Source organism: Contarinia nasturtii, unplaced genomic scaffold (assembly GCF_009176525.2).
Source record: "Contarinia nasturtii isolate CC-2019 unplaced genomic scaffold, AAFC_CNas_1.1 Cnas_scaffold_1768, whole genome shotgun sequence".
NCBI lineage: Eukaryota > Metazoa > Arthropoda > Insecta > Diptera > Cecidomyiidae > Contarinia > Contarinia nasturtii.
In genome coordinates, this window is record NW_022199099.1 from 228,617 (window position 1) to 242,486 (window position 13,870).

The 13,870-nt window shown below is 34.1% G+C and overlaps 1 protein-coding gene across 5 annotated transcripts; it reads left to right on the forward strand.

Moving 5' to 3' along the window:
* The first annotated feature begins 6 nt into the window (after positions 1-6).
* LOC116347274 (KAT8 regulatory NSL complex subunit 1) lies at positions 7-13,546 on the forward strand. Of its 5 annotated transcripts, none has more exons than XM_031777825.1 (18): positions 7-140; positions 3,908-4,037; positions 4,524-4,702; positions 4,952-5,128; positions 5,211-5,602; positions 5,674-6,232; positions 6,380-6,448; positions 6,572-6,714; positions 6,789-7,071; positions 7,142-7,302; positions 7,417-7,653; positions 7,736-7,955; positions 8,025-8,141; positions 10,124-10,187; positions 10,291-10,548; positions 10,628-10,685; positions 10,757-10,920; positions 10,990-13,546. In XM_031777825.1, the coding sequence occupies exons 4-18, from the start codon at positions 4,983-4,985 to the stop codon at positions 11,329-11,331; spliced, it is 3,213 nt and encodes a 1,070-aa protein (XP_031633685.1). In that variant the 5' UTR covers positions 7-140; positions 3,908-4,037; positions 4,524-4,702; positions 4,952-4,982; the 3' UTR covers positions 11,332-13,546. The 5 variants fall into 5 exon arrangements, 4 of the variants coding, with proteins under 4 accessions (XP_031633685.1, XP_031633683.1, XP_031633687.1 ...); XM_031777823.1 differs by lacking the exon at positions 7-140 and adding an exon at positions 3,040-3,173; XM_031777827.1 differs by lacking the exon at positions 7-140 and adding an exon at positions 3,583-3,800.
* Positions 13,547-13,870: the final 324 nt, after the last annotated feature.

A 13,870-nucleotide genomic window follows, 5' to 3' on the forward strand; every position in this document is an offset into this window, starting at 1 on the left:
CATCAATTTAAAAATTACAATTGGATATTCGGTTTTCATACTCGCAACGGAGCTGCTGATATGATGTGGCGCAAAGAATTTTCAATCATTTGATCAACAGCCCGATGATGGTGACTTTTTGGAACCACCGTGAAAAAATGGTAAGCAAAATCGAAATCACACTTTTTTTAACCAATAAAATCGATGATTTTCTGTTGTTTTCCTCAGTTAGATATAATTTTAAATTAATTCATTAATTTTCAAAACGATCGAATCAAACACACAATTTTTACTCACGTATCAAACAATTGTTTCTTATCAAATGCAGTCATTTGACATTAGCCGAACATTTGTTTTTTGTTTGATCAATTTGGGAACAGCTTTCGGTGACAGGACAAATTACAAAGTATTTTTTTCACAAATAAAATGTTCATATCGATTTCCGCATCAAAATCGCTTTAATTCACATCAATTTTGCGATAAAAATCGCGATTTTCCACATCCAAGTTCAAAAAACATTTCATTGCAGTCACTCACTCGGTGAAATTCCTGCATTTTTACAGCTCTCTTCTATGAAAGGAGAATATTCACTCAAAAAATCTATTGAAATTGCCTGTCTTCTCAATAAAAATCGCAAAATGTTTCATTCAAAATAATAATTCCGTCGTTTAATCGAATAAATTTGTGGCAGTGTGGGAATATCAATGTTGAATCACTTGTACTGTGATCAACACCGTCCAAACTCATGAATTTTCCACCAATATCTCAATCAAATTGCGATCATTCTCATGATTTATCATTTCCCCGGCAATTCATACGAATTCCATTCAAATTTACCGAAAAAAAATCGTCAGTTTTCCGACTTGTTGGTCAAGCCGCTGTACCTGTGTAGGCGATTTGTCACCAAGTGACATTAAACGTAAAAATAATCCCGAAAATTTGGTCAAACATTCTGCATCAACTGCGAATCAATTGCATTTATTCATTAAATGTATCGCTTTTGCATTGTTTTTTGGTATAACGGCTGGCCGAATCTAATATTCCAAGCAAATATCATAAGTTAGACAAATTGCATACGACGATTCAATTGAAACGAACTGTCAAACTCTGAATGTATTAAAATTTCAACACAAATTTCCATTGAATATGTGTAAACGCATCGTTTTTTCGCATTTTTCATTGTAAAATCTCGCATAAAGTCTTTGTTTTGGGCAGCGATAGAAGAATTATTCAAAAAAAAACCATTCGATTCATTTGAATTGGGAAAAATATCGTTCGGTTTGTTGTTTGACAGATTGAAAAATGCTTTACAAATAATCCGCGTTCACAGTGCTATCTGTGGTGGGCATTGTTGAAAGCTGTCAACCGTCAGGGCGCTGTGATCGATATGGAGAATTCACTTTTAAATCGTCATGGCTAAATTGAGATGGAGTTGGTGTTTGAGAAAAATATTTATTATTTTACGTAATCTACAGAGGAAACCGAATGAGATTTTTGTTTTCACATTGTTAATTTTTTTTTGTTGCGCCGAGGTCCAAATTTTTGCTGGTATTTTCCAGTTTGTTGAGATTTTCACGAAAATCCGGACTGTCCAGCAGACAATCGGTGGATTCAAGCGCTTGCAAATCGGCCGTCATCATTTTCGACACTGATTCTCGCATTCGCGCAAAATTTATGCGAAAAAGCATTCAATTTCAAAATACACGACGCAAAATACCAATTGCACTCATAATAGATCGATTGATCGGCTTTGAATTTGTAAAAGTAGCGCCACAAAATGCATTTTTTCAAATGCGTTTGCTCGTGAAACCGATATAAACCCGAAATGTGATAACACACCAAGAAAAAAACAAACAATGGTAAAGACGATGGATAAGAGAAAAGAAAAAAAATGTATTTTTAACCCGTGTATGTCTTTCTCATTCGTATCGAGTACACACGCATTGCAGGAGACTTTTTTCTTCAATCATCACGAAGCCGCACGGCGAGAATGTATGAGAACATGAAAAACCAATAGATAAAATACAACAAGAAAAAATCTCCGATTCTTCGAAATCGATCCGGTGTGTATGTGTGTGAGAGAGTGAGTCCAATAAGACGATCGATCGAACGAAGAAGAAGAAAAAAACAAAAATTTTCATATTATTATTGTTCATGATAAACTTCTTTGTTGTCGTTTGTTCAACACGCAACCGTTCTGAATTGACTTTCAATGAATAACTGCCAGCTATACGGGCGAAGAAGCGCACGCATACTCAAGTTTTTGATACTCCATACACACAACACACATTTTCAATCGCCAGCATACATGATATGAGTGCACAAAAAACAGAACCAACTCAACACATGCACAAACATTGATTTCAACCCATTTCAACATGCTTCTTCTTGTGTTGTTGTTTTTCATTACATCTTGTTTCACATACAATTTGTTCAACGCACACACGCAACCAGACACATATGCCGTTCGTGACTCGGCAATGTGATAATAGTGCGATGAAAAGTACTCAACGTACAAAAACGAATTTCAGAACATAGAAAATATAAATGTAGTTGTGTGCATGAGTCGTCGTTATAAAAGAGATGCAACGAAACGAATTTCTGGAACATAACATAACACCCACTCGTCCAAACAAACATTGTGCAATAGAAACAAGCATTATTGTTTTTTTTCTCACTCTCTTGTCTTGCCTCAGTACCTGTTGATTTGTGTGTATTCGTCTCCGATCACGTGAGGCAGAATCTAATGAACGGCTTTCCACTCATTTTGAAGCTCGATCACAGATGGCACTGGACGGAGGGGAATGATTTACAAATTGAAAGTATTTTCTTTGCTTCAACAACATTTGTTTTACTTTTTTTCCATTTTTAGTGTCTATCATTGTTAAAAAATAGAAGAAAAAAATTAAAATTTCAAGTGAAAAATCGAAATGCGTAAAAAACGATAGATTTTCAAATAAACATCGAATTTCATCGTATAAAACATCGCAAAAAACCTTTTGGTCAGAAATATCGTTTGGTGTCGCTGTATGTTTCACGAACTCCGACCAACACAACGACGAACAGCAATTGTCTCTGAGACGCAGTACCGGTTGCACTGTGTTACTGTTTGTTAAGTGAAACGTTAGTGAAAAAAAACATTTATTTGCAAATTAATTTAGAAAAACGTGTGAAAATCATAAAAATTCAACCGAGTAAGTAAATTTTTGGTCGTAAATCGAAAAAAAAAAATTTTTTTTTTTGGAATTAAACTGTTGAAATAAACGACAGACAAAAATTGATAGTGCGAAAAAATGCTGTATGTTGTTTGGTGTTTGTTGTTGTTGGCGGTAATGTTTCGAGCGCCATTTTGCGCAAACGGGAGTATTTCGTGATTTTATGGCATTTCGTTAAACACAAGAAAGAACATAGACGCGTGAAACACGCTGTCAACACACGATTCTGGGTTGAGTATAAACGCGCGCGCATAAAATGCCAGTGTATTAGTGTGCGTGCCACATATATATGGATAGTAATTTTTGTGTTAAAGTGTACGTTAAATGGATATGTGTGTGTGCTTGTAATGGCTGCCACTTTATATACAGCATTCTCTGCAGCATTGTGTCGTTTTGTGTTTAGTTAAAAAAAAATTATCGCAAAGAATTATCGTTCGCAATAACAACAAAACATCATTCAATACATTTTTTTTTGCCCAATTGACCAAATAGATCGTAATAAATGTGTTAGTGGTTTCGTTATAAAGTCATACGCAACGGTAAAAATATTATTGCAAAGAGAAAAATATTTTTTTTTACTATGGTTTGAAAAAAAAAAAGAAAGATGTATGTGTGTATAGATAGTGATAGATAGTGACTTTTTTTTGCGTGATCGTTTAAAATCAGTTTTTTCATCCTTTTTCTTGCCTTTTTTTCTCTTTTTATCCACACAGTATTAACACCAACAAAGTGTTTTCAAAGTTGACCATTATTTAGAGTGTACACGTTAGTTCCAACGAGAAAGAAATAAAGACGAATTACTCAGTGGAAAAAGTGTTGAACCGACGCGTTCGCTACGGCAAAGTAAGTTTTTTTAATGATTTTTTTCTACTATCCTCTTTTCTGCTAGCAATTTATTTTGTTTATTTATTTTTTTGTCTGGCGACTATCAAGAATTACATTTTCTCAGCTGATACATTGTTCACTATGTACTATTTAGCTGTCAATTAAAAAAACAGGTTAGATAAAAGTGCGGCGACAATGAAATTCCATACATATACACAAATCACCGCAATTATTGTTGTTTTTCGATTGTTTGCTTGAGATCATTCGCCCCAAAATTTATTACAATGATTTTTCTCCGTGTTTTTTCGACCAATTTACGGTCTATTGTCGATTTCATTGTAAACGGATAGTGACGCAATGTTTTTGTAATTTGATGTAATTATCGCATACATATTTGGATCTGATTCACAAATAACAGTGTAGATAAATAAGTTTGTTGTGTCTATCGAGAACGAAATCGATTGTTTCCGAACTGATGTTAGTTGTTGTTGTTGTTGTTTTCAGGTTGAATACTTCTTGAAATGGAAAGGTTACAGTTCGGACGATAATACATGGGAACCAGAAGAAAACTTGGATTGTCAAGATTTGATTGAAGCGTACAATAATATAAAATTCACAGCTGAACAATTTTTTGCACCGGATTTTCAGTCGACATTCGCTCAGCAAATACAAACATCGAATGGGTAAGCATCATGTGAAGTCAATGACCAGTTTCTCTGAACAATGTATGTCCCACTGAGGAGCCGGAAGAGCACTCTGATCTTCAAAGCTACCTCCCACATTTCTTGCTCTGAGAAACAGTCTGTGATTAAAATAGTCATGGCGTGAAGCCAATTCACCGCGAAGACTGGAGTCCACGTATTGAAAAAGCTAGGCCACGTATTGAAAAATATTGAATTATCGTAAATATTCCTTTTTATATCGTATTTCAGGCCGAACATTGGTCCATCGTATGTCACTCACATGGATCAACAAAGTAATGACAAGTCCATTGTCACCGATCATTTTCAACAGCAACAAACGACTGCTGACAATGACCTCCTCAATGCAATTGTTCAAGGAACAGAGGCAAACAATCAACTCGATTGTGGCATCGACAGTAATATACAGTAAGTAAAAGAATTTCATTCGCTTTAAAACTCCATTTAAACTAATTACAATGAATTTTCACAACAAAAAACCAATTACCAGGGCCACCGTGGAGCAATTATTGGCCGAAACACATCCGCAAGAGTTTCAACAGTTGCAACAAGAATTATTGCAGCAACAATCGTCGGATCAACAGCTCACATTTGCGTTGCAACAAACACAATACCAATCATCGCAGCCAATGGATTTGTTGATGTCAACCGATCCACATCAATCGCAACAAGTATCAAATATCTCAACACGCAACGATGATGGCCACGGTATGAATACAAATTCAATGAATGCCTTGTCGCATCCGATGCAATCGGAAATGGATCAAATGCTTGACATTGATTTTATGCATCAAGTGTTGAACAGTTTCGAATCGGAACGAGCCGGTGAAAATCTGGACGATTTAGCATTGTTCAATGACATCGGCGATGTTATGAATATCGGTGAGTTTTTTTTTCTTTTCCGTCTTTGTCAAACCGAGTTTTAATCGAAAATGTGTTAATTTTATTTTCAGGTTTGGATGATGTTGTCTCAACGTCAATGTCACGCGAATCTCGAACCCAAGAAATATTGAGTGACATCGAAAAGAAACGCGAACAAATGATTCGAGATTGTGATTTTATGATGCGACGCTTGCGTAAAATTCAAGTTCGTCACATGGGCCGTCATGTTAGCGAAGAAATTGGTGGCTTATTTGAATATGCACAACAACAAATTAAACGAAAAGAACGTGAAACCAAATCCATTTCAACGATGACACCGATCAATCAATTGCACAGCGATAAACAAAAAATGAATTGGAAAATGCTATTGAAGCGAATCGAACATGCGGCCACAAATCAACATTCAAATACAGCGATCAGTAAAATGTTGAACACCAATTCGTCGACGGATCAACATCATGCAAATAATTCGGGGGTGTCGACAAGCGGTGCAGCAAATAAACCATCGGTCATTTCGTGTGTGCCTCCGTTCGATGTAAATGGATACAAACAATTGAGACGATGCGCCGGCATGTTAAGCACCGAACTCAAAATGGTCGGACGATCATTTGATCCGGATGCAACAGAGAGGTAAATTGGAAATCTTTCTTTTTTTTAGATTTAAAATTGATTTTTTTCATTCAAAAATTGTCCAAATTTATGATTCAAGTCTTTTGGATTTTCATCTTTGAATTTCAATTAAAATAACATGAAAACATTTCCTATTCCAAATTGCAGTAGTTCCGGCGGTGAATCAGGTGATGAAGGAATTACATACCCGAATCAAACAAAACACACTTTATCAATGTAAGTGGGCGTTTCTTTCTTTGTTTACTTTATTACACACTGACATACATGTTGTGGTAGAGAGATTTCCAGTAGTATGAGTTTGCTTAAACATTGAGTTTTGTGATTTGAACAATTTTTCAGAGGTAAACGAGCGGCATACCGTTGGGCACGTGATCGAGCCAAGATTGCATCACGATGGACATGGCTTTTGGCACAAATCTCTGATTTGGAGTATCGAATTCGACAACACCAAGAATTGTACATTCTTCTGAAGAAGAGCAACGGTTCGTGTTTTTTTTTTCTATTCTCTCGAATTTTGGAAAATAATTTCTAATCGCTTTTCTTTCGATTGATAAAGGTCAAGTGACATTCGAAGATGGTGAACCAGTGGCGTCAACAAGTACATCGGAAATAATTCAAACACCGTCGGTGAATGGTTATCGTGGATTATTGCCGGGCAGTGTTCGTTTGGGTGACATGGATGATGTTACCGCTAAACTATACGGCGGCAATAGCAACGATGAAGTGGAATTGAATGGTTCGGCACGAACAAGGGCATTCAAAGCAAGCGCATTCAAAAAGCGAAAACTTTTACAAAGTACAAACTTACATAAAATTTCAAGGCGTGCCGCAAGACCATGGTATGATATTTTGATGACGAATTTAACGCTTTCTGTAAATACTAAAAAAATATTGATGTGTGTATTTCAGTACAATCAAATGCGGTTGCCGATGGCCAGTGCATCCGTGTCTATTGTGCACAGGTCGAACCGATCCGACTGCACCACGTGATTTACCCGATATGATGTCAACTCAGGAGAATGTCGCACTTTTGGACCCATGCTATCATCCGATACTTAGTTTCCCTGAAGGTAACACAACGAATTTCTTTGAATTTAAAACATGTTTTTTTTTGTTTTTAAATCAAATTTTTGACGTAATTTGTTCAAAAATAAAATCCGGTTTTTTCGTTTGAAAATTCTCAGATGTGGCACAAAATATTTACATGGAGGCGACGTTACGTACAGCAGAATGGCAAACAAAAGTGGCTCGTACATCATCAAAAGCTGTCATTAAAAATGCGCTCGCTCTACAAAAAGCCAATGAACGCAATGAGGCTCGTAACAATTTAGCGGCGACGGCATCACGTAAAAACTCTGAAGCTACACATTCAATTAATTCGAAGAAATTGTCGCCGAACAAGTTTAAATTAAATGCAACCAGTTCGTATCTTTGTTCATTCACATTTATTGATCATTTTGAAATCAATTTTTTTTTAAATGACGAGATTTCTTTATTGTACAGAGTTGAAAAAATCGCAAAATAACATCACCAATCGTAAGCCAAAGAAAATCACGTCCGGTTTGAATGCATCGAAAGTGAAGAAAAATAAGTCCCGGAAAAATTCACACATGTCGGCCACCAGTTCCGATCATCATGACATGGATGTGGGCAGTCCGAATGGTTCGATTTCACGTAGCAAAAATCCATCACCGATTCCGGGACACAGCCATCGTTATGAAAGGTAATTTTGAATTGATTCGTTCAATTACGTTCTTACCAAAACTTATTTTTCAACGTCCATCATTTGTAGATTGCATTCAGAGCGACGTAACAACAAAAACGCTTATGACATCGATAATATTGTGATCCCCAGCACCGTTTCTTCACGCGTCGAAATTCTTTCTTACAAAGAAATACCAACGCCGAAGTAAGTTTTTTCGGTTTCATATCTCTCCTTTTTGGCTCTTTAGAGTTTTTGGCTTTTTCTTTCCATATTTTTTTTCATCAAAAAATCATTTAAAAATTATTTTAATCATCGACAAAAAACCCTCGCTCATAGAGGTTCCTCTAGTGATGAAAGAGGTAACGATGCATAAATTTCGATTGAATTCACGTGTTGGTTATAATTCATTTTAAAAACAATTTTTGAAATTGTTTAACGTTCTGTTAAAGAATAGAAATTTTATTGTTAAGCGCAGTTTTGATTTGACACACCCACACACACAAACGAGCCCCAAATTCAAACTTCGACAAACAAAGAATCTTGAATTCACTTTTTTTCACTCAATTCCAAACTCATCAAATTCTTGTAATAATTAGAACACATGTTTGAATTCAGCATACATACAGCCGAGAATAATACGTCATCACATGCGTGTGTGTGTGTGTGTCAAGTCACGACTTCACACTCTGGTTAAATAAAATTAAGCTAATTGATAGGTTGCGCTTAACGCATTTAAATGTAACACAGTTGAACTGCTAGTTAGACAGGCGTTTAGGCATACATAGATATATTGCATATGTCTTACACTCTCACATATATGTGTATACAATCTGGAACTATTTTAGAAAGTTCAATGTGATCAATTCAAAATCTCAACCGATTTCATTTTAAATTTTCCACATACCCCTTAATGAAATTTTCATTTCAGATCGATTTGGTTAATAATTTTAACTTGAAATATTTCCCACTAACAAAAATTCCACATTTTACTTTAAAAATACTTTACTGCACACAGTGGGTGTGCTTCCTTAAATTCCAACCATTTTTTAAACAGTTTATTTTCAATTTTGAAAATTTTAAACTTTTTTTCAAATCCCTTTTTTTTAGTACAAAATCTATGAAAAAAACGCTTTAAAAACAAAGAAAAGTCGAGAATTGTTTGAACATTAATTTTAATTTTTAACACACATTTTATCCAAATTTTTTAAAAATTCTTTAATTAATTCAAATGTCCAAAATAACACCAGAAAAAAATTGAAAAATTTATTCGAGAAAAAATTTGAAGCCAAATTTTTTTTGAATCGAACAAAATGGATTTTCAACATTAACTTTTTTTTCAATTCATTCAATTTTTTGAGTGAAAAAAAAATATATTAAATAAAAAAATTCAGTAAAAATTGTAAAGAAAGAACTTTTTCATTATATATCTGAAAAGAAAATGAACAAAAAAACGATGTAACCCAAACCAGAGAAATTTTGTTTAAAAAAAAAATTGTAAATACAAAAAATTAGAAAAAGAGAATTATTTTAACGATATAGAACAAAAAATTTACGTAAGGCAGTTAAGAATTTTTTTTTTTAATTGAACTTATGCTGTTTTCGAGTATATGTAAATTGAATTTGGAGTGTTAAATGTAGAAAATTCCGTACAGTCTCATCAAAACTATTTTTACAAATAAAACCAAGCCCAGTTGAAAACATGCTTTAAACGGAATTTGCAAGTTTCCAGTTCACAGAGCCTACGTTTCTTTTTTTATCTTTTGTTTCTGCGTACCGGCCCAACAGTACATCAACAGACAACGCGCCAACCCCATTTTTTTATATTTTATTTTTATTTAATTTTTTTATTTTATTTCAGCTTTATTTGCAAATATGCAAATCGAAAAAAAGAATCGATTGGTTCCGCTATAAAATAGCGCCCATTCTCGAGAATTTCTCGAGATTTCAAAACAAGATTGAAATTATCTTGAATACAATTCGCTGCTGATAGTAGTTGAATGCCACATGACAATTAAAGAAATTGCATGTGTACCTCGCGCTCAATTTGGTCATTTTTGTTTGATTTGTTTGTTATAGTTTTAAGATTTAGTTTAAAATTTATTCAATTTTTTGAACATAAATAATTTTTTTTGAGATTTTTTTTTTTCATGAAAAACAAAAACTAATGAATATTTGTTATATTTCAGATGGCGCATCATCGAAGATGAAGCTGAAAAAATAAACACAACTAGTCAGAAGGAGCCAGAAAAGGTAGATTTAATTTTCAATTGACTTTTCTCTCTGCTTTTGGGAGAGGTCTAGACAGGCGATTCTAATTAAGAATGAATACTAATGAAAAAATCTCAATTTTCAGGAAGTAAAACCCGAAAAGTCGACAGAGGTTCCGAACACAAATGTCGAAGAAGATATAAGCGATGACGCTTATCAAAAACGCCATGATCGAGCTTTGAATGAAGAGCGAAATAGGTTTATTACGTTCTTGAAATTCCCATACAGTACACGATCGCGAGCAAATCGTCGTATCGATAGCCAGTCAAGTGGTGCAAACACTCCGGATCCAATGTCACCGGCGCCCAGCACACCGGCCGCCGCAACAAATGTTGATCAAGAGGTAAGCATCACACTTTATTCGCCCGGTACAATCAAAATTAATGGTTATTATCAAGTATATGATTAATTTTTTCTAATAGTCGGCGCCGCCAACGCCTCAATCTGTAGATGCACCTGCAGACTCAGCACAAGAAAGTGGTAAGTGTTCATAAAATTTCTCTGATCTTCGAAGAAAAAAAATACTCATCGATATTTTTTGATTCATACAGCAAAGCATAATAACAACAATACAAGTGTAAACAATAATGGTGGTGTGAATGCGATGTCAAAATCAAAACTAAAACAGGAAAGTCGTCGAATGAACGCTTTTCGTAAAGCCTACGATCAACGCGAAGAATTACTGCGACGCAGTACAACTCCCGAGATTAAAGAGGTAAGAAGAAAATACCCACTCAAACATTGAATGGGCTTTCATCAAATTAATATTATTCGTAATTTGCAGACAACACCGCCGTATGAGCCGCTAAATTTTCCATTGCCGTGCGATACATTGGATCAAATGATTCAAAGTATGCCAAAAACTTTTAAAGACATAATAAACGACTGTATCGACCAAGTGGCGGGCGATAACCTGCCCGCTCAGTCAACAGCCGCTGATCATACACCAACACAAATAACAACACTGGCACCGAATTGTAAAAGTCGACTACGAACTCAACAGTATTCCGACTTAACGATGCTAGTCGAAGAAGACAGTGACGAAGAAACCGAATTGGCACAAGAAGATGCAAACGATCCGGAATGGAATTTCGAACCACCACAACGGATACAAAAACTACAATGAAACATAACAGATATAAGAAAAAACGCTTTGGCATCGAACACACATACCGTTAAAACCAAAAATAACAATCAATTTTTCTCAATCATGTCAAATCAATACGTGATAAAACCGACATTTATCGATCGAATTCATCAAATAAACACAATTTGCTTTCGTATTTGGACGATCTCTAAATTACTAAAATATCAAACATTTGCATAGCAAAGATGAGCTTATCCCATTTTCAAATAAAAAAAAAACTTGACGATTTTACGGCGGCAAATGAAAAAAGACACATTACAGTTTTTGGAAGTAACACACAGAATGATCAGATTATATTTTTCGTGAAGATCTCAAATTTCCTTAAAGAATTTTGAACATTTTCAAAATTGACGAATTAAAAAAAATGACGATGGATTTATGGAAAAAGAAATGGAAATTTATGAAAAATTCGTCGACAATTTGGGAATTCTTGTTTTTTATTTTCACCACAAAATATGCCCAATCGCATCCGTACAATTATTATTTGTTAAATGTGTCTTGTTTCGGTTTGTCCGTGCACGGAAAATGGTGTGCTCAAAATGAAGATTTTGTTTTTTCGCTAACTTTGTATCAAAGAAGAAAAACAAAGAATTCACCTTTTTTTCGTATAAAAATTAAATCGAATTGAAACGTTTCTATTTGTTAAAACTCTGAATTTGTTGTGTAATTCGTGCAATTCGATCGATGAAATGATGGTATAAATTTTGAAACTTAAGAGAAACTCGGTCAACATACAAAATAAAAAAACGATACATTTTTAAAATATAATTTGAAACAAATGCAAAAAACGACACACACAAACATCTCATTGTGAATAAAATTAGCGCCAGTTTAACATTGATTTATATCAAATCAAAATAAGTGACAAAATATTGTAGAAAAGAAGAAACGGAGTTTTTCATTCAACACTTGGAAAGGAACAATTAGTTCTTGTTCATTTTCTTTGGAAGAACTAGATTGTACATTTTATTGATTGTACTATCGGCTACCAAGCTATCTGTCTGCCATATGGATCTGCTAGATAGAATCCATATTATGGATGTACGTCGATGGTTCGACCCCTTTGTCTTTGGGGTCCGTAGACTCATTTCAATCGTTCTTTCATTTTCGAAGTTAACAAAACAGATCATCGTTGCATTTATCGCCCCTCGCCCATTCATCAAAATATAGCCATTGAGAGAAGAGCTTCGATCTTCGCCTCATCAAAAAGAATAGAAAAAAAGAAGCATAAAAAAGCAAACAAAGGAAAAACCCTAATAAAACAAAAAACAACAAAAAATTTAGTATTAAAGAAAATGAAGCAAAAAAAAAAAGAATTATATTTACAAAATCTATCTGATGTTGAATAAATTAATTTTCTTTTTGTTTATCCTAATGCAAGATGTTCGATGGAATCGCCGAAAGGTGTGTTCCACTGAGCATCTTTTTTTGTAAATAGAATTTTTATTTGTTAACTAGCGAGCGGAAACTAAAAAAAATGGTGTATAATGCAAAAATATGTAGAAATATTCAATATATAATTTTTCTCCAAATTTTTTCTTTCACGTAAAAAAAAACTATTGACATAAGTTGGTTGTAGCAACATTAAGATAGATAATATTGGTAATGAAAAGACCGTTGTTTTAAGTGAATCCCCACACATTTTGGAATTTTCGATTTGACAGTGAAAACAAAAGAAAAAAAACACACACTCACATTCAGGAAAGTTAACTATTAGGAAATAGAGTCATCGTCAGTCGGACGATCAGTTTAAACCAATCAGCTGACATTTAGCATGAAAACGCACGCATTAGAGAAATAGAAACAAAAACAAATTCAATCTAATTCAGCTTGTACATAAACGATTCGATTGACATCTTTTATTGAACACAAGGCTTTCTTTTCTCTGTTTCATATGAATAGCATTACACCGCAACAAACAATAATTTTTCGTTAGTATTTACGATTCTGATTAAAACATAAACACATTTGTTTCGGATTGACATTTAATTGGAAATTGTGAGAGAAAAAAAAATTCGAATCAAAAAAAAAGAATAATATTAATTATAAATATTTATAGTCATCGATTTGTATAACTTGTATATAAAATTAGTCAGTAGATGAATTACACAGTGATGACGGAAGCAGCAAGAAAGTAAAAGAAAACAGAGAATGTAAGTGGAAATAAACACAATGAAATGGAACAAACTAAAAATCAATTGACTTTTCAATTTTCGACATCGTTTTTAATAAAAAAAATTGATGAAGGCACACCGGACTGATTCTGATCGTCATTTGCGGTCTTTTTGTGTTGAATTTTTGGCATCTTTTGTTTGGAGTCATTTTTTGAAAATTTGATTTTTCAATGACGATAAGGTGGTATTTTGCTTATCTAAATAATACAGCATTTAACAATTGGATTGCGTTGAGCTATCACATCAATCAAAAGTAAAAGGCTTCGAATTGTGAACACTACCGATCGTTGAAAAAGAGATAGATAAAACAGGTCAACAGCTTGAAAATAAATAATTTTATTGAA

What these genes read in the sequence shown, in the direction of transcription:
- LOC116347274 (XM_031777825.1), top strand. Translation starts at nt 4,983, where the DNA reads ATGGATCAACAAAGTAATGACAAGTCCATTGTCACCGATCATTTTCAA. An exon ending in AAAGAAATACCAACGCCGAA is followed by an intron (nt 8,142 to 10,123) that starts GTAAGTTTTTTC and finishes GTTATATTTCAG; the next exon opens with ATGGCGCATCATCGAAGATG. An exon ending in AGACTCAGCACAAGAAAGTG is followed by an intron (nt 10,686 to 10,756) that starts GTAAGTGTTCAT and finishes TGATTCATACAG; the next exon opens with CAAAGCATAATAACAACAAT.